This window comes from Symphalangus syndactylus, chromosome 14 (assembly GCF_028878055.3).
Source record: "Symphalangus syndactylus isolate Jambi chromosome 14, NHGRI_mSymSyn1-v2.1_pri, whole genome shotgun sequence".
Lineage (NCBI taxonomy): Eukaryota > Metazoa > Chordata > Mammalia > Primates > Hylobatidae > Symphalangus > Symphalangus syndactylus.
This window is the reverse complement of record NC_072436.2, coordinates 77,207,733-77,229,100: the sequence shown is the minus strand read 5'-3', so window position 1 is coordinate 77,229,100 and position 21,368 is coordinate 77,207,733. Positions and strand designations below refer to the sequence as shown.

The 21,368-nt window shown below is 38.0% G+C and overlaps 1 protein-coding gene across 7 annotated transcripts in view; it reads right to left on the bottom strand.

The window, feature by feature from the left end:
- The window catches only part of WDPCP (WD repeat containing planar cell polarity effector), a 515,554-nt gene that overhangs the window by 316,702 nt on the left and 177,484 nt on the right, over nt 1–21,368 (bottom strand). For all 7 annotated transcript variants that reach the window (XM_055241570.2, XM_063617935.1, XM_063617936.1 and 4 more), the window contains one exon: nt 3,612–4,221. In XM_055241570.2, coding sequence (XP_055097545.1) covers nt 3,612–4,221 — 610 coding nt within the window. The remainder of the gene's footprint in view (nt 1–3,611; nt 4,222–21,368) is intronic.

Here is a 21,368-nt window from a genome sequence, read left to right as displayed (position 1 = left end):
ACTATGCATAGAGTATACAGACAACCTACAGAATGGGAGAAAATATTTGTAAACTGTGTCTGACAAACGTCTAATATCCAGCATCTATAAGGAACTTAAACAAACTTACAAGAGAAAAACAAACAAACCCATTAAAAAGTAGGCAAAGCCAAAGTAATTTACAGATTCAATGCTATTCCCATAAAACTACCATTGACATTCTTCACAGAATTAGAAAAAATTACTTTAAATTTCATATGGAACCAAAAAGGAGCCCATACAGCCAAGACAATCCTAAGCAAAAAGAACACGCTGGAGACATCACACTACCTGACTTCAAACTATACTAAAGTCTACAGTAACCATAACAGCATGGTACTGGTACCAAAACAAATATATAGACCAATAGAACAGAAAGAAGAGACACCTCAGAAATAACACCACACATCTACAACTATCTGATCTTCAACAAACCTGACACAAAAACAAGCAATGGGGAGAGGATCCCCTATTTAATAAATGGTGCTGCTATATGCAGAAAACTGAAACTGACCCCTTCCTTACACCTTACACAAAATCAACTCAAAATGGATAAAGGACTTAAATGTAAAACCCAAAATTATAAAAACCCGAGAAGAAAACCTAGGTAATACCATTCAGGACACAGGCATGAGCAAAGACTTCATGACGAAAAAACCAAAAGCAATTGCAACAAAAGCCAAAACTGACAAATGGGATCTAATTAAATTAAAGAGCCTCTGCACAGTCAAAGAAACTATCATCAGAGTGAACCGGCAACCTACAGAATGGGAGAAAATTTTTGCAATCTACCCATCTGACAAAGGTCTAATAAATATACAGAATCTATAAGGAACTTAAACAAATTTATAAGAACAAAACAAACAACCCCATCAAAAAGTGGGCAAAGGATACGTACAGACACTTCTCAGAAGAAGACATTTATGCAGCCAACAAACATGAACAAAAGCTCATCATCACTGATCATTAGAGAAATGCAAATCAAAACCACAATGAGATACATCTCACATCAGTTCAGAATGGTGATTATTTAGAAAGTCAAGAGGCCAGGTGTGGTGGCTCACACTTGTAATCCCAGCACTTTGGGAAGCTGAGACAGGCAGATCACTTTAGGTTAGGATTTGAGACCGCTCAAGACCACTTGAGGCTGGTTTGAGACCAGCCTGAGCAACATGGTGAAACCCTGTCTCTACTAAAAATATAAAAATTAGCCAAGTGTGGTGGCACATGCCTGTAATCCCAGCTACTCAGGAGGCTGAGGCAGGAGAATCGCTTGAACCCAGGAGGTGGAGGTTGCCGTGAGCTGAGATCACACCACTGCACTCCAGCCTGGGTGACAGAGGGAGACTCTGTCTCAAAAACAAAAAAAGTCAAGAAACAATAGATTCTGGTGAGGCTATGGAGAAATAGGAACACTTTTACACTGCTGGGCATGTAAATTAGTTCAACCATTGTGGAAGACAGTTTGGTGATTCCTCAAGGATCTAGAACCAGAAATACCATGTTACCCAGCAATCCCATTACTGAGTATATACCCAAAGGAATATAAATCATTCTACTATAAAGACACATGCACACGTATGTTTATTACACAACTCTTTATGATAGCAAAGACATGGAACCAACCAAATGCCCATCAATAATAGACTGAATAAAGAAAATGTGGAATATACACCATGGAATACTATGCAGCCATAAAAAAGAATGAGATCATGTCCTTTGCCGGGACATGGATGAAGCTGGAAGCCATCATCCTCAGCAAACTAACACAGGAAAAGAAAACCAAACATCACATTTTCTCATTCATAAGTGAGAGTTGAACAATGAGAATACATGGACACAGGGAGGGGAACAACACACACAAGGTCCTGTTGGGGGTGGGGGGCAAGGAGAGGGAGAGCATTAGGACAAATACCTAATACACACAGGGCTTAAAACCTAGATGACAGGTTGATAGGTGTAGCAAACCACCACAGCACATGTATACCTACGTAACAAACTTGCACGTTCTGCACATGTATCCTGGAACTTAAAGTAAAATAAAAATAAAAATGGCAAAGGACATGAACAGACACTTCTCAAAAGAAGACATACATGCAGCCAAGAAGCATATGAAAAAAACCTCAGTATCACTGATTATTAGAGAAATACAAACTAAAACCACAATGAGATACCATCACACACCAGTCAGAATGGCTATTTTTTTTTTGAGACGGAGTCTTGCTCTGTCACCCAGGCTGGAGTGCAGTGGCACGATCTCGGCTCACTGCAAGCTCTGCCTCCCGGGTCCACACAGAATGGCTATTATTAAAAAGTAAAAAAATAACAGATGCTGGCAAGGTTGTGGAAAAAAGGGAATGCTTATGCACTGTGAGGGGGGGAGTGTAAATTAGTTCAATCATTGTGGAAAGCAATACAGCAATTCCTCAAAGAGCTAAAGGCAGAACTACTATTTGACCTAGGAATCCCATTATTGGGTATATATCCAGAGGAATATAAATCATTCTGCCATAAAGATACATGCACACAAATGTTTGTTGCAGCACCATTCACAATAGTAAAGACATAGAATCAACCTAAATGCCTGTCAATCACAGATTGGATAAAGAAAATGTAGTACACTGTGGAATATTATGCGGCCATTAAAAAGAACGAGGTAATGTCTTTTGCAGGAACTTGGACGGGGCTGAATGCCATTATCCTTAGCAAATTAATGCAGAAACAGAAAACCAAATACCGCATGTTCTCACTTATAAGTGGGAGCTAAATGACAAGAACTTATGAACACAAAGAAGAAAAAAACAGACACTGGGGTCTACTTGAGGGAGGAGGATATGAGGAGGGTGAGAAGCAGAAAAGATAACTATTGGGTACTGGGCTTGATACCTGTGTGATGAAATAATATGTACAACAAACCCCCATGACACGTTTACCTATATAACAAATCTGCATGTGTACCCACAAACCTACATAAAAGTTAAAAAAAAATTCTCTTGGTTGAAATGGGCTACATTAATATATAATTTTATAGCTATTAACTTATCAACATCTATAAAAATATCTATCCTTTTGAATATTTTTATCCAAAAGACAAACTAAAACAAAGTTATACAGGTGTCTTCAGCAAATTCTAACTAAATATCTGCTTTCTTTTCAAACACTTGCTTCACACAATTCCAGTCTGGGAAGCAACAGACACCAATAATCTGAAATAATTTTTATAGAAAAGTTATTCCATTCCTACAACACAGAATTTTTCAATGGACAAAGTAAGTCCTTTTCAAATATTCACATGTCCATTTCTTAAGGAATTATTTAGTAGTGTAGTTTATTTTAGAGCGTATCAAATGTAAAAGGGCTTTTGAAGCATCATGATTGCCAATTAGTGCAATTTCCAAATTATTCAATATCTAGTGTTCCTTTGGCAGTTAAAAAGTCATCCACAAAAGGAAACTATATGGATATTTGCAAGGCAAACATATTTATGGGATGATAAATAGAAAAATCTACATTCTAAGAATAGTTTTATTGCCTTAATTATGTCACTATCATAAACATTTTAATTTACTTACTCATCACTTTCCTTGACTTACCTAGTTTAAACAACAGCACACCCAAAGGTCCTCTTTCAAACCTGAGGAAGAGGAGATCATAGATATCACTACCTTCACCCTTCTGAGAAACAACCTGAGGAGCTATCCATTGTATTTGAACAAGACTGCTGGAGGCATCAAATAATTTATTGAATTGCAGAGTCTCCCTGGGTAAGCGATCTTCAGCCAATAGTTGGATGTTAATAGGGGATAGAGCCATATCAAAAATTTGCAACTCCCCTTGGTTGCTGCCAACTAGCAGAATGGCACCACTTGGGTGGCAGCTTATTAACGAAGGCAAAAGTTCAGTCTGTGTTAAGAGAGTCACTCTACGGTGAGTTTCATAAAGAATTAGCGAAGAATCTTCACAGCCCAGAATCAGTTTGTCTTCAGTAACATTCCTGCAGCAGCTGATGGCCTTTGACTTTAGTGGTATTCTGGTGACTGACACACACTGGATTTTATTCCGAATGCATTCATAGATGCAGCTGTCAGCCATGGGCTCTTTGTCTACACTTATGGAGTGCTCCACTGTGAACACCTGATAAGGCTGTTTGGTGCCAAAGCGAACATCCAGTGGGTCCCATTCTGTGCGGACAGAACTCAGAACCTGTTAAGAAATATATCAAGTACATTCAGATAAACTTTGGTTTTTCTTCAACTTCACACCTAGGCCTGCATATTTATTCAGAAACCTATTAAAGAACATCAATTACTATATTAAACATCAGCAACATATAAGTATATAAAGTATATATAGCACATCTATCTCATACAGCACATATATAAATATATATAGTGACACAGTGAGATCCTGTCTTAAAAAAATAAAAAATATACATATAGCACAGCTGCAAGAATTAAACTATAAGATTTTAACTTTAACAATTTGTTTTGGAAGGCCTGTAAATCACTTTAAATATGTCCCACAGTACATAAAAACTAAGAAAGTCAGCTTTTAGTAATATAATATGGCTAGCAGAATATCTTAAAAAGTTAAAAAGAATGAATAAGAACTTACCAACACAAAGTTGGACTTTAAATAATTAGTTAATCTCCTTCAACCTACCACCCTTGTCAATTCTGCAATTATTGGTAAATTGTTTATAAGAAATATATTTCTAATTAGTAGGGCTGGTTAGACAAAGGAAAAAACTTTAGAACCCTGTTAACAATCTTGTGGAAATATTTTACTATCAGAAAGGATATAAAGGAATTCTAAGTAGACAAGTGACCAACAGAAAGAAATAATGTAATGTACTAGTTTTAAAATAAACATTAAAAAATTAAGACCTAGTATATATAGTCGGTCCTTGAACAACATGAGTTTGAACTGTAGGGTCCACTTATAGGTGGATGTTTTTCAACCAAATGCAAATAGAAAATACAGTATTCCCAGTATGTGGGAAATCTATGTAAACAGAGGGCTGACTTTTCATATACTTGAGTTCCACAAGGCTAAGTATATGCAGATTTTGGTATACTCTGTGTGTGTGTGTGTGTGTGTGTGTGTGTGTGTGTGTGTGTGTGTGTGTTGGTGGGGGTGGTCCTGGAACCAACCATCCACATATATCGAGGGACAACTGCAATATGATTTGTCAATCCTGGTGGAGTAAAATTTTAAAAGCATCTTTGGTGTAGAAAGGAAAGGCTATCTACCAACCTGGAACACAATGCAGAAGAACATCAAATAAAACAACAGGCCATCCACTTTATTCATATGTAAATGACGAGAGTCCAAGAACCAGGAGAGTGGTGTTAAAGAAGGTCAGACCCGGAAATATTAAAAAACATGTATCTACACGTTAAAATGTTATAGAACTGTACATCCCCCAGAAAAGGTGCATGTAAAATCTGATGAAATCCATCTAAGGTCTGCACCTGAGTTAACAGTATAGTAACAAGGTCATTTTCCTGTATTTGACAGTGTATTGCAGTAATGTAAGATGTCACTGGGGAAACTGGGGGAAAGTACAGAAAGAGCATTTACTGTACTGTTTAGCAATTTCATGTGAGTCAAACTATTTCAAGATTAAAAGTCATTTTTTAAAAAAGCACATAGAGCTGTGTGGCAGAGTGCTGGATTGGGGAGGATTGGGGAGTTCATGTGACTTAAAAAAAATCCATCCTACACCTTATCACCAAATTAATCTTCCTAAACTAAATGCTTTTGCCTTTACTCCACTCTTCAAACCGTTCAGTGGCTACCCACTGACTAATACGTTAAATTTTTATTCCTTTGCCTGGAACATAAACTACCATAGGATCCATATCCAACTCCTTCCCTCCCTCACACTCTTTTTGCTGCAGTCATTTTCTTTTTTGTCCAATAAATATTTGAATATGAGCCACGTGCCAGGCACTGGTTCTGGGGGCCAGGGATATGACAGTGCATAAAATCTTCTCGATCAGGGGCATACACTTGTAAAGGAGAAAAAGTAATATATTTCCCTCCTATCACAAGGTTCGTAGCTGACCCCCCTATAACAAAAGACAGATCAATAAGAGAAAAGCTTAACAATTTTATGTAACCAAAGTTTTATGCAACACAGGTGCCTTCAGAAATGAAGACCCAAAGAACCAGGGAAAACTGTTTATTTTCTGCTTAGGTTTGATAAAGAATGGATAGTCATGTAGAAGTATGAGTGGACAAAAAGCAGATATGACCTAATGTACTGAGGGGAACTTAGCAAGTCCTATTTGTTCAGATTTTTCTCTGTGTCTCTGTGTACTCATTCCTTTCCTCCATGTATAGGGCAGACACTTGTCACATGAGGGTCTTATGATCTACTTTTAGGTCAGAGAATTCTTTTCATGGCTTCAGGGGAGAAAGGTGGAAGGATGTCAAAGAAAGAGAATGACAAAGACAAAGGGACCTTTCTGCTTCTGTGGTTTTCTCAATTTCCTTTAGCTTTAAACATTCAGTATGCCAAAAATGCTGTATTTGGGGGTAGCACTTTCCACACACCATCACACCCTAATAGCAAAAACAAAGGCAATAATAATAAAAGCATATAGATATCCTAAACACTATGAAGTAAAATAAAGCAAAGTACAGGGAATAGGAAGTGGCTGGAGTGGGGCTCGGGGTGTGATACAGAGAGATCAAGACAGACCTCTCTGATAAAGGTAACCTGAAAGAGGCGTGAGCCATGCAGCCATGTGGGAAAGGAGAGCTTCAAGCAGAGGAAACAAGCCCTGAGGTGGAATCTCTATTGGCCAGATCAAGGAGACTAATATAGCTAGAGAAGGGGAAGCAAGGAAGAAAGTCATGGGAAATGGGAATTGAGGCACAGGGAGGATATTGTGTGATAGCTTGTAGGCCACTAGGGACTTAGACTTTTTCTCTAAATCAGATGAGAAGCTGTAAGTTTTGAACAAAGGAGGGACATGATCTGCTTTGCAAATTCCAGTATTATCTCCTACAGTCTCCCCTCCGGGACTCCTACTCCAAGTTCAAACTAAAACCTGCCCCATATTTTCCCTGCTCTATAACTTCATTCATGCCTTTTGCCTGAAATCCACAATCTTCACCTACACACTCTGTTTGTCCTACCAACCATACTTAACTAACCGTACTTACATATATGCTACACCAAAAGTATCCTCGTTTCTTGGATTCCTTCTAGCTGGATGGCATCTTTAAAAAAATAATGTCTTATATATTTTACACTTTTTTGTACCTGTGTAGCAGCTAGCCAAAAACTGTGCTGGTAGGAAGTTTCTTAAACTATGAATTAAAAGAAAATTGTAACGCTGGTTGAAATATCATACTTCCAGAAAGCTTAAAGATTTATAAAGGAAGCCTTAGGGCAGATGATTGAGAGGCCAGGTGATGTCAAGTAGAGCCTGTACTCACAAAGGGGCAGCCTAAAAGAAGGGGCCCAAACAGATGGCAGTCTTGGACTTGAACAAGTTACGTTCATGATCCAGAAAAAAGGATCCCAGGCCTCCTTGTTTCCAAAGTTTGTGAGGCACTCTCTAATAGGCTCTGTAGTTTCACCAAGAAAACAGGGTAAAAAGTGGAGGTGGATGGGAGGCAGATCTAGAGTGCACCTCCAGATAGAGCAGTATGTGGAGGCTCGCACTGTGAATTTTAGCCCAGATAGACTGCAAGAACAAACCAGCAGTCCTGAGAAGAGCCACAGACTCTCTGAAGGAAGCAGACTGCTCCTGCAGGACCCAGGAGACACCCCAAATACTGTGAGTGCCCCAACTACGGAAGTGGGAAAGGGAGAGCCTCGTCTCCTGAACACACCCCCAGAATGGAGAAACTGAAGGTCTGTTTGCAGGAGAGGTTTCTGACCTTAACTGGAGGTGAGTCAATTTAGAGGGTGGAGCAAAATACAGGGGTAGTGGAAGCAGCAGAAAGGCCCTGGGAGCTCACTATGTCCCCAAGCAGGCCATTCCTACCTGGTACCATAGGGATCCATTGAGGGGGTGGCCAGAGGAAAGACGGGTAAAACTCCATAGGGAGAAGGAAATCTCTAGCTGAACTGTATAACAATTTGAACGGGACAAGAAGCCTCCTGGACATCTGGGATGCAAACTCCACAGGCAAGGGGAGAAGCAAGCCCTTTTCTTTCACAGCTAGGAGGCAGGTAGCCTTGGGCAAGTTTTCAAGCCTGGCTCGCCCACTGCCTGGAAACAGACTTGGGACTGTTGTGTGGGGCAGTGAGAGTGAGACAGGCTCTTTGGTTTGTGTGGGAACTGGGTAAGGCCTGTGACTGCCGGCTCTCCCCAACTTCCCTGACAACCTGCATGACTCAGCAGAAGCAGCCATAATCCTCCTAGGTACACAAATCCAGTGACCTGGGAATCTCACCCCCCTCCCCCACAGCAGCCACAGCAACACCCACCCAAGGAGAGTCTGAGCTCAGGCACACCTAGCCCTGCTCCCACCTGATGGTCCTTCCCTACCCACCCTGGTAGTGGAAGACAAAGGGCATATAATCTTGGGAGTTCTAGGGCCCTGCTCACCGCAGTTCCCTCTCCATGCTACCATGGCTGATGCTCTCTGGAAAGCGCCACCTCCCGGCAGGAGGCCAACGACCACTAAAATAAAGCATTAAACCACCAAAGCTAAGAACCCTCACAAAGTCCACTGCATCCCCTGCTACCTCCACCAGAACAGGCACTGGTATCCATGGCTGAGAGACCCACAGATGGTTCACATCACAGGACTCTGTGCAGACAACCCCCAGTACCAGACCGGAGCCAGGTAGACTTCCTGGGTGGCTAGACACAGAAGAGAGACAACAATCACTGCAGTTTGGCTCACAGGAAGCCACATCCATAGGAAAAGGGGGAGAGTACTACAACAAGAGAACACCCAGAGGGACAAAAGAATCTGAACAACAGCCTTCAACCCTAGACCTTCCCTCTGACAGAACCTACCCAAATGAGAAGAAACCAGAAAACCAACTCTGGTAAGAGGACACAACAAGGCTCTTTAGTACCCCCAAAAGATCACACTAGTTCACCAGCAATGGATCCAAACCAAGAAGAAATCCCTGATTTACCTGAAAAAGAATTCAGGAAGTTAGTTATTTAGCTAATCAGGGAGGGACCAGAGAAAGGTGAATCCTAATGTAAGGAAATTCGAAAAACGAAGAAGTGAAAGGAGAAATATTCAAGGAAATAGATAGCTTAAAGAAAAAACAATGAAAAATTCAGGAAACATTGGAAACACTTACAGAAATGCAAAATGCTCTGGAAAGTCTCAGCAATAGCATTAACAAGTAGAAGAAAGAAATTCAGAGCTAGAAGACAAAGTCTTCCAATAAAGGCAAAGAAAAAAGAATAAGAAAATATGAACAAAGCCTCCAAGAAGTCTGGGATCACATTAAATGACCAAACCTAAGAATAATTGGTGTTCCTGAGGAAGAAGAGAATTCGAAAAGTTTGGAAAACATAATTGGGGGAATAATCAAGGAAAACTTCCCCAGCCTTGCTAGAGACCTAGACATCCAAATACAAGAAGCACAGAAAACATCTGGGAAATTCATCGCAAAAAGATCATTGCCTAGGCACATTGTCATCAGGTTATCCAAAGTTAAGACGAAGGAAAGAATTTTAAGAGCTGTGAAACAGAAGCACCTGGTAACCTAAAAAGGAAAACCTATCAGATTAACAGCAGATTTCTCAGCAGAAACCCTACAAGCTAGAAGATATTGGGGTCCTATCTTCAGCCTCCTTGAACAAAACAATTATCAGTCAAGAATTTTGTATCCATTAAAACTAAGCATCATATATGAACGAAAGATAACAGTCTTTTTCAGACAAACAAATGCTAAGATAATTTGCCACTACCAAGCAACCACTACAAGAACTGCTAAAAGGAGCTCTAAATCTTGAAACAAATCCTGGAAACACATCAAAACAGAACACCTTTAAAGCATAAATGACACAGGACCTATAAAACAAAAATACAACTTATAAAGCAAAACAATAAACAAAAAACCAAAAGTACACAGGCAACAAATAGCACTGTGAATGCAAGGGTACCTGACATTTCAGTACTAACATTGAATGTAAACGGCCTAAATGCTCCACTTAAAAGATACAGAACTACAGAATGGGTAAGAACTCATCTACCAACCACCTGCTACCTTCAGGAGACTCATTTAACACATAAGGACTCACATAAACTTCAAGTAAAGGGATGGAAAAAGGCATTTCATGCAAATGGACACCAAAAGTGAGTAGGGATAGCTATTCTTATATCAGACAAAATAAACTTTAAAGCAACAGCAGTTAAAAGAGACAAAGACGGACGTTATATAATGGTAAAAGACCTTGTCCAACAGGAAAATATCACAGTCCTAAACATATATGCACTTAACACTGGAGCTCTCAAATTTATAAAACAATTACTAATTGACCTAAGAAATGAGATAGATAGCAACACAATAATAGAGGGGGACTTCAATACTCCACTGACAGCACCAGACAGGTCATCAAGACAAAAAGTGAACAAAGAAAAAATGGATTTAAACTATACCTTGGAACAAATGGACTTAACATACAGAATATTTCACCCAACAACCGCAGAATACACATTCTATTCAACAACACATGGAACCTTCTCCAAGATAAACCACATGACAGTCCATAAAATGAACCTCAATAAATTGAAGAAAATTGAAATATCAAACACTCTCTCAGACCACAGTAGAATAAAACTAAAATCAACTCCAAAAGGAACCTTCAAAACCTTGCAAATACATGGAAATTTAATAACCTGCTCCTGAATAAGCATTGGGTCAAAAACGAAGTCAAGATGGAAATTAAAAAAATTCTTCGAACTGAACGACAATGACACAACCTACAAAAACCTCTGGGATACAGCAAAGGTGGTGCTAAGAGGAAAGTTCATAGCCCTAAACACCTACATCAAAAAGACTGAAAGAGCAGAAACTGACATTCTAAAGTCACCTCAAGGAATTACAGGAACAAGAACAAACCAAACCCAAACCCAGCAGAAGAAAGGAAATAACCAAGATCAGAGCAAAACTAAATGAAATTTAAATAAACAAAAATACAAAAGATAAATGCTGGTGCTTTGAAAAGATCAATAAAAGTGATAGACCATTAGCAAGATTAACCAAGAAAAGAAGAGAGAAAATCCAAATAACCTCACTAATAAATAGAGACATTACAACTGATACCACTGAAATACAAAAGATCATTCAAGGCTACTGTGAACACCTTTACACACATAATCTAGAAAACCTAGAAGAGAGGGAAAAATTCCTGGAAAAATACAACTCTCCTTGCTTAAGTCAGGAAGAATTAGATACCTTGAACAGACCAATAACAAGCAGTGAGATTGAAATGGTAATTTAAAAATTACCAACAAAAAAATGTCCAGGATCAGATGGATTCACAGCAGAATTCTAACAGACATTCAAAGAAGAATTGGTACCAATCCTTTTGATACTACTCCACAAGATAGAGAAAGGAAGAACCTTCCCTACTTCATTCTATGAAGCCAGCATCACCCTAATACCAAAACCAGGACAGGACATAACCAAAAAAGAAAACTACAGACCAGTATCCTTGATGAACATTGATGCTAAACTCCTTAACAAAAGAATAGCTAACTGAATCCAACAACACATCAAAAAGGTAATCCACCATGATCAAGTGGGTTTCATACCAGGGATGCAGGGATGGTTTAACATATGCAAGTCAATAAATGTGATACACCACATAAACAGAATTAAAAACAAAAATCACATGATCATCTCAATAGATACAGAAAAAGCATTCAACAAAATCCAGCATCCCTTTATGATTAAAACTCTCAGCAAAATTGGCACACAAGGGACATACCTCAATGTAATAAATGCCATCTATGACAGTCCCACAGCCAACATAATACTGAATGGGGAAAAGTTGAAAGTATTCCCTCTGAAAACTGGAACAAGACAAGGATGCCCACTCTCACCACTCCTCTTCAACACAGTACTGGAAGTCCTAGCCAGAGCAGTCAGATAAGAGAAAGAAATAAAGAGCGACCAAATTGGTAAAGAGGAAGTCAAACTGTCACTGTTTGCTGACAACATGATCATTTACCTTGAAAACCCTAAGTACTCCTCCAGAAAGCTCCTAGAACTGATAAAAGAATTCAGCAAAGTTTCTGTCTACAAGATTAATGTACACAAATCAGTAGTTCTATACAACAGCATCCAAGCAGAGTATCAAATCAAGAACTCAACCCCTTTTATAATAGCTGCAAAAAAAAAATGCTTAGGAATATACCTAACCAAGGAGTCGAAAGATCTCTACAAGGAAAATTATAAAACACTGCTGAAAGAAATCATAGATGACACAAACAAATGGAAACACATTCCATGCTCATGGATGGGTAGAATCAATGTTGTGAAAATGACCATACTGCCAAAAGCAATCTACAGATTCAATCCAATCCCCATCAAAATACCACCATCATTCTTCATGGAATCAGAAAAACAATTCTAAAATTCATATGGAACCAAAAAAGAGCCCACATAGCCAAAGCAAGATTAAGCAAAAAGAACAAATTTGGAGGCATCACACTACCTGATTTCAAACTATCACCAAAAGATCATGGTACTGGTATTAAAATAGGCACACAGGCCAATGGAACAGAATAAAGAATCCAGAAATAAACCCAAATACTCCAACTGATCTTCCACAAAGCATACAAAAACATGCAGTTGGAAAAGGACACCCTATTCAACAAATGATGCTAGAATAATTGGCTAGCCACATGTAGAAGAATGAAACTGGATCCTCATCTCTCACCTTATACAAAAATCAACTGAAGATGGATTAAGGACCTAAACCTAAAACCTGAAACTATAAAAATTCTAGAAGATAACATTGGAAAAACCCCTCTGGACATGGGCTTAGGCAAGGATTTCATGACCAAGAACCCGAAAGCAAATGCAATAAAAACAAAGATAAGGCCGGGCATGGTGGCTCACACTTGTAATCTCAGCACTTTGGGAAGCTGAGGCGAGCAGATCATGAGGTCAGGAGATCGAGATCATCCTGCCTAACGTGGTGAAATCCCGTCTCTACTAAAAATACAAAAAAATTAGCCAGGTGTGGTGGCAGGAGCCTGTAGTCCCAGCTACTCAGGAGGCCGAGGCAGGAGAATGGTGTGAACCTGGGAGGTGAAGCTTGCAATGAGCCAAGATCCAGCCTGGGCTACAGAGCGAGACTCTGTCTCAAAAACAAAAACAAAAACACAAAGATAAATAGCTGGGACTTAATTAAACTATAGAGCTTTTGCAAAGAACAAAAGGAACAGTCAGCAGAGTAAACAGACAACCCAGTGGGAGAAAATCTTCACTATCTGTACATCTGACAAAGGATTAATATCTAGAATCTACAAAGAACTCAAACAAATCAATAAGAAAAAAACAAACATAAAAAATGATGAGTTCGTGTCCTTTGTAGGGACATGGATGAAACTGGAAACCATCATTCTCAGTAAACTATCGCAAGGACAAAAAACCAAACACCGCATGTTCTCACTCACAGGTGGGAATTGAACAATGAGAACACACGGACACAGGAAGGGGAACATCACACTCCAGTGACTGTTGTGGGGTTGGGGGAGGGGGGAGGGACAGCATTAGGAGATATACCTAATGCTATATGACGAGTTAATGGGTGCAGCACACCAACATGGCATATGGATACATATGTAACAAACCTGCACATTGTGCACATGTACCCTAAAACTTATAGTAATAATAAAAAAAAATTAAAAAAGAAAAAAACAAACAATCCCATAAAAAAAAGTGGGCTAAGGAATGGGCAATTCTCAAAAGAAGATACAGAAATGGCCAACAAACATATGAAAAAATGCTCAACATCACTAATGATCAGGGAAATGCAAATCAAAACCACAGTGCAATAATACCACTTTACTCCTTCAAGAATGGCCATAATCAAAACATAAAAAAACAGTAGATGTTGGCATGGATGCAGTGATCAGAGAACACTTCTACGCTGCTGTTGGGAATGTAAACTAGTACAGCCACTATGGAAAACAGTGTGGAGATTCCTTAAAGAACTAAAAGTAGAACTACCATTTGATCCAGCAATCCCACTACTGGGTATCTACCCAGAGGAAAAGAAGTCATTATATTAAGAAGATACTTGCATAGGCATGTTTACAGCAACACAATTCACAGTTGCAAAGTCGTGGAACAAACCCAAATGCCCATCAATCAACAAGTGGATAAAGAAACTGATATACACACACACACACACACATATATACACACACACATATATACACACACACACACATATATATATACACACACACACATATACATATATGATGGAATACTACACAGCCATAAAAAGGAATGAATTAACAGTATTTGCAGTGACCTGGATGAGATTGGAGACTATTATTCTAAGTGAAGCAACTCAGGAATGGAAAACCAAAAATCATATGTTCTCACTGATATGTGGGAGCTAAGTTATAAAGATGCAAAGGCCTAAGAATGATACAAAGGACTGTGGGGACTTGGGGCAAGGGATAAAAGACTACAAATATGGTGCAGTGTATACTGCTTGGGTGATGGGTGCACCAAAAGCTCCCAAATCATCACTAAATAACTTACTCATATAACCAAATACCACCTTTATCCCAATAAGTTATGGGAAAATAATAAAAAGGGGAGTAAGACCATGGACTTATGTACCCCCTTTCCCCAGCTGCCAATCCTAGATTACTCTTAAAAGCCAGTCAAGGCCAGAGGATCACTTGCTGTCTTCTCAACCAACTGTCCACATAATGATAAATGGCTAACACTCATTTAAGGGTGGAAAATGTCTTGCACAGCATAATTAAAGATACCATAAAAGTTTAGAGATTAAAAAAATACTTTAGTATAATCCCAGTGCTTTGTAATGCCAAGGCGGGAGGATTACTTGAGCCCAAGGGTTTGAGACCCACCTGGGCAACTTAGCAAGACCTCGTCTCTACAAAAAAATTTAAAAATCAGCCAGGCACGGTGGCACGTGCCTATAATCCTAGCTACTCAGGAGGCTGAGGTGGGAGGATCACTTGAGCACAGGAGTTTGAGGCTATAGTGAGCTAGTATCATGCCACTGCACTCCAGGCTGGGTGACAGAGCAAGACTGTCTATAACAAAACAAAGCAAAATACTTGAATGTGCGTAAGTTTCCGTAAAGAGTAACCTCACCAATAATAATAGTAGTAAGCAAGACAATAGGATACCGTGTGACTTTTCATGCATTGTCTTATTTAATATTTTCAATACCCCAAAGTTAGGTATTATAATCTGCATTCTAAAGATAAGGGAAGTGAGGGTCAGAGAGATGGTATAAATTGCACCTGGTCCCACTAAGTGATAGAGTTGCAGTTTGAATCCAGGTCTGTCTGACTCTAAAAACCAAGATCTCTGCAAGACATGCTGCATGTTGTCAAGCATAGGTAACTAATAAGTTTACATGACTATATCAGCTTTTCCTTTATACAATCAGAGAGAGGAAATGGGAACCACAGGGCACTGGGAACCTTAAGTGAGGCTGAGGGAGCCCCACAGAAGAAAGAAGAGTGAGAAAAAGGTGAAGGGACTGAAGAGAGGGCAAATGACAGTAAAGCCTGTTAACTTCGGGGTGGAAAAGAAAGAAGCTTGTGCTTTTTGTCCAGTAGCTAATAATATAGGTAACTTTGCTCTGAATGGTTGAAAAAGTTTGGAAGGGGAAGTTCTTAATAAGCTGACTTCTCATAAAGATGCTTCATTCTTTTATTGATTGATTTGTACTAAAAATAAAGATAATGCTTTGTAAATGTAAATGAAAAAAATTCCTAAAATGAACCACATAAAAACTAAATTATCTCCTCAAAACCAAAATTATACAAATACAAAACATTATTGCTAGTTTTGCATCTGTTTATATAGAAGATAAAAAGGAAAACTAAGTTTCTCCTATGCTGTTGCATGAAATCTTTTTTTTTCTTTTGAAACAGAGTGTCACTCTGTTGCCCAGGCTGGAGTGCAGTGGTGCAATCTCGATTCACTGCAACCTCCGCCTCCCGGGTTCAAGTGATTCTCCTGCCTCAGCCTCCTGAGTAGCTGCGATTACAGGTGCACACCACCACACCCAGCTAAGTTTTGTATTTTTAATAGAGACAGGGATTCGCCATGTTGGCCCAGCTGGTCTTGAACTCCTGACCTCAAGTGATCCACCTGCCTTGACCTCCCAAAGTGCTGGGATTACAGGCGCAAGCCACCACACTCGGCTGGAATCTTTTGAAAGTAGTAGTATGTCAAGAACAGACAGGGTCAAGTTGATATGACCCTTATAATGATATGACATTAGCATTAACACCCAAAATACTGTTTTTTTTTTTTTGAGACGGAGTCTCGCCCTGTCACCCAGGCTGGAGTGCAATGGCATGATCTCAGCTCACTGCAATCTCCACCTCCCGGGTCCAAACGATTCTCATGCCTCAGCCTCCCGAGTAGCCGGGATTACAGGCCCCCCACCACCACGTCCAGCTAATTTTTGTATTTTTAGTAGAGACGGGTTTTCACCATGTTTGCCAGGCTGGTCTCAAACTCCTGACCTCGTGATCGCCCACCTTGGCCTCCCAAAGTGCTGAGATTACAGGTGTGGGCCACCGCGCCTGGCCCAAAATACTTTCATGTTTAAAGTATTTTAAATACTTGGGTTCAGAATATAATTCCAAGTTGGACCTGACCCTGTATAATAGCCACAGACAACACTGTACAGTTAAAAAGGCAAATAACAGGGCCTGACCCCTTCTTTTAACAATAGAGAATGCTGGGATCTTGAGCAAGATCACCTCTTAGAACTGCAGTTTTCTCATCTCTAAAATAAGGATTTATTCACTTGTGTTACAAGATTGCTGCACAAATTAAAAATAATGTAACTAAATCCAGGGGACAGAGGAGCACTCAGTAAATAGCGGCTATTATTGTTGTTTCTAACGAGAAAGCCCTGTATTATTTGGCAAGAATAGCAGAATGAAACAACAAAAAGAATGAAAAACACGAACACTAAATAAAATCCATATTTCGTTATTTAGAATTTATGGCTGATATTTATATAGTGCAAACTATTTTAAACATAGTAAGGATGCAGCTTGGAAGTTAATATTAAACTCATTTAATTGATTTATGAAATTTAACCCTGTAGTTGGCATATGGTAGTAGCTCAATAAACACTATTGATGGAATACATCTCAAATAAAATATACATTTCATATTTAATTTCATAATTTTAAATTTATTTTTATTCATACTTAACAATGTGATTTTTAAAGATAACCAATATTATTAGAATGAAACATTTCTGTTTCTATGTCTATGAAATAATGAAAATAATGTCTATGAAAATAATAAATTTGTATACTGCTATGATAAAGGTATCATGTACTATAATAAACAAGAAACAGGAATAAGCATATAGAGACAATAAATCTGCACGGGGAAATGTTTATAAATAATTTGATTCACACAGCACAGACCCTTAGTGCAAAAGTTTAAGTCGATCAAGAAGAGTGAAACAACATTAAATTATATTATATATTAAATTATATTAATATATTAATATTAATATATAATGTATATTAAATTATAATTTATATTAATATATATTAAATTATATTAATATTTTAATTGAAAGAAAAAGTAGATTGGAATTTCAATTAGAATTTTGAAGTAAGATATTTTGTATTTAAAAAGTAGGGAGAAATGGACAATCATCAATAAAAATGGGCTCAGATAAAATATGGCAATCGGTAGAAGAAAATTCATTCAGTTCTTCTAGGAAAATGCTAATGTGATAGACCAAGATGATAAAGTGCAAAAACCTGCATTTTAGCAGCTTTAAAGTTATTAGAGTATACTCTATTGACTAAAGAACTATATAAAGACAAAAATATGTTAATATATTTTCTAGCTATAAGATGTTCTGTTAGCAGATCCTTGCAAATAAGAAGGTGAAAACACCAAATAGAATTATGTAGTTATTGAAAATACCTAGAAAAAAACAGACTTTTAAAAATCCAAACTTGTCCATACTAAGATATCTCTCATCCTATATTCATGCAGCTGGTTTTTCTCCCAAAATCAGCTTAGGTTGAATTACTAGTCAAGAGATGACCAAATCCAAGATATGATGCTAAGAAAAAAGAACGAAATATATGGTGTGTAATGAAGGGAGAAATACTAAATGACAAGCATAAAGGAGACAGAAGAATCCAAAAAGATAGGATAGTGGTTGGTGACATTAGTGTAATCTATCAAGATTAATTTGAAGTCTACTCCCATCTTCCATGAGGCACGCTTATTGTTATCAACAAACTTCATGATCAAGAATTCCTTCACTTACTGGGTTCTTGGTCTTAATCCTGTCTTCAGGTACTTCCTAGACTTGGTGAATTCTGAAATCGAATAACTAAAGAGTCCTAAAATATACGTTGGGGATTTCAGGAACTGGTCATTAGAATTCGAAAGGGAATGCCTATGATAACGAACAGGGTAAAAAGTTCTAACAAAGGCATGGTGAAAAGGCAAACAATGAGAAGGGGAAAAACAGTATAGACAATTAAAGGAAGAAGAAAAAACTTTTATGAGGTGAAAAGTCTGATGAAAGTCTAAAAATCTAAAGGAAAACATCTCTGCTTTAATTCTAAGGCAATAGGGTAGGACAAAGAAGAAAAGCACAGAAACACAGGCAGTGTGTTAGCTAAACCACAGGCTATGCAGTGTTAAAAATGGCCAGGGAGGGAAGACTGTTACACAAGAAACGGCCAACGTCCAGTGTTTTGTTTTTCTTGTTTGTTTTTTTGCTTTTAAAGAAAACTGTGTGGTAAAGAAAGAAATGGTGAGAACTGAAAAATTCAAACTAAGAAAGAGTAGAAAAAATAAAGAGTCCCTAATGTCCTGGGATTTCCCAGTTTCAAAGATGAATAAGGTAGTAGTTTATCCTTTAGTTTATCTTTTGTTTTTGTTTTTTGAGATGGAGTCTCGCTCTGTCACCCAGGCTGGGGTGCAGTGGCGTGATCTTGGCTCAGTGCAACCTCCACCTCCCGGGTTCAAGCAATTCTCTGCCTCAGCCTCCCAAGTAGCTGGGATTACAGGCAACCACCACCATGCCCAGCTAATTTTTGTATTTTTAGTAAAGATGGGGTTTCATCATCTTGGCCAGGCTGGTCTTGAACTCCTGACCTCGTGATCCACCCGCCTTGGCCTCCCAAAGTGCTGGGATTACAGGTGTGAGCCACTGTGCCTGGCCCCTTAAGTGTATCTTAAAGTGATTGTTTTAGCCAGTATAAATCAGTCATACATTGTCTTATTTAAGGTTGAAACCTGCTGAAAAATGCATCACTGAAATGATTCATTTTCATTTTTAAAAAGCTACATTTGAAAAATGTAGATAGAATTGATCCAAATGCCATCAAAGGTGGAAGAAAAATAATCAGTCAACATGATTGATGCCAATCTCTGGAAGATATTTAAAATCAAGAAAACACAAAAAGCAGAAAAACAATAGTCAGAGATAGGTTTAAGATCCTCATGTTTCATGTTTCAGGTATGGAATATATCTATTATAATCCTTTTAAGGTCACCTGATACATAAATCAGGAAAAAAAATTACTTAAAGAGTGGCCTTTTCTGGAACTGAAAACTTTCACCAGTAAGTGCCAGTAAGTAACCAAAATGTTTCATTTTCCTGTAGGTAAACATTTAATGTTTCGATTATTTTTTGCTATTACATATTTTTGCTATTACAATCATTTAAAATATTATGCAGCAACCAAAAGTTCTTAGATTATCAGCAGAATTTTTTTCTGAAATCTCTATTTCCCTTCTTACTTTGTGGAAATTTTCAGAAACAGAAGATAAAAGGTATATTTTATTTTTACTTTTTAAAAAGGTACACTTTATTGTTACTTTTTTAAAAGGTACACTTTATTTTTACTTTTTTAAAAGGTACACTTTATTTTTACTTTTTTACCATGATGCATTCAAAACACATAAAATCAGAATAATATGATAAATGTGAAAACCAGTTTCATGAAATACTATCCTTTTGCTTCATTTCTTTTAATGAAATAAATATTGGCCAGGCACTGTGGCTCACGCCTGTAATCCCAACACTTTGGGGGGCCAAGGTGGGTGGATCACCTGAGGTCAGGAGTTCGAGACCAGCCTGACCAACATAGAGACACCCCGTCTTTACTAAAAAAAAAAAAAACAAAACAAAAAAAAAACAAAAATTAGCCGGCTATGGTGGCACATGCCTGTAATCCCAGCTATTCAGGCGGCTGAGGCAGCAAAATCTCTTGAACCCGGGAGGCAGAGGTTGTGGTGAGCCGACATGGCACCATTGCACTCCAGCCTGGGCAACAGAAGCGAAACTCCATCTCAAAAAAAAAAAAAAAAAAAAAAAGAAAGAAAGAAATATCATAGATAAAGTTAAGGCCTGCCAAATCCTATTCCCTTGCCTCTCTCCCCAGATGCAACACTATTATGAATTTGGTATTTAATCCTATGCATACTACTACTTCATCATCAATCAAGAACAACGTGTTATAGCATTATCCTGAATGTTTTAAAATTTTATGTAAATGTTATTGTATTTTGTCATACTGTAATTTCTTTTTGCTCAACTTATTCTATTCAGATTTCACATGATCACATAGCTCTAGTTCAGTCATTTAAACTGCTGTAGAGCATTCCATCCTCTAAATTCACCACAAGATGTTTTCATTTTCCTGTTGGTAGACATTTAAGTTGTTTCTAATGTATTTTTACTATTACAATGATGCTATGAACACTGTTGTACATGCCTCTTTGTGCACATGGGCCAGTTTTTCTTAGTGTAGGATACTCACCTTCAATTATATTACCTATTGCTAAACTGCTCTCCATTAGAGTTTACTAATTTACTCTACAATAATAGTGAATGAGAGTTCCCTATTGCTCTACATCTTTACTTATTCAAATTATCAATTAAAAACAAAATAGTAGCAATTGTTTTCAAATGGATACCTCTCTTATTTGTAATAGTTTTCAATGAAATCTGTCATTTGTATACAGGATAAATATATAAATGTCTTACAAGAATAAAAAGAAAAATTTAGAAAAACATACATATTTACTAGTAAGCATAAGCATTTTCTTATGCATACTTTTGGGCATGTGAAAGTTACAAATTATGTTTATATTAATAAAATCCTCC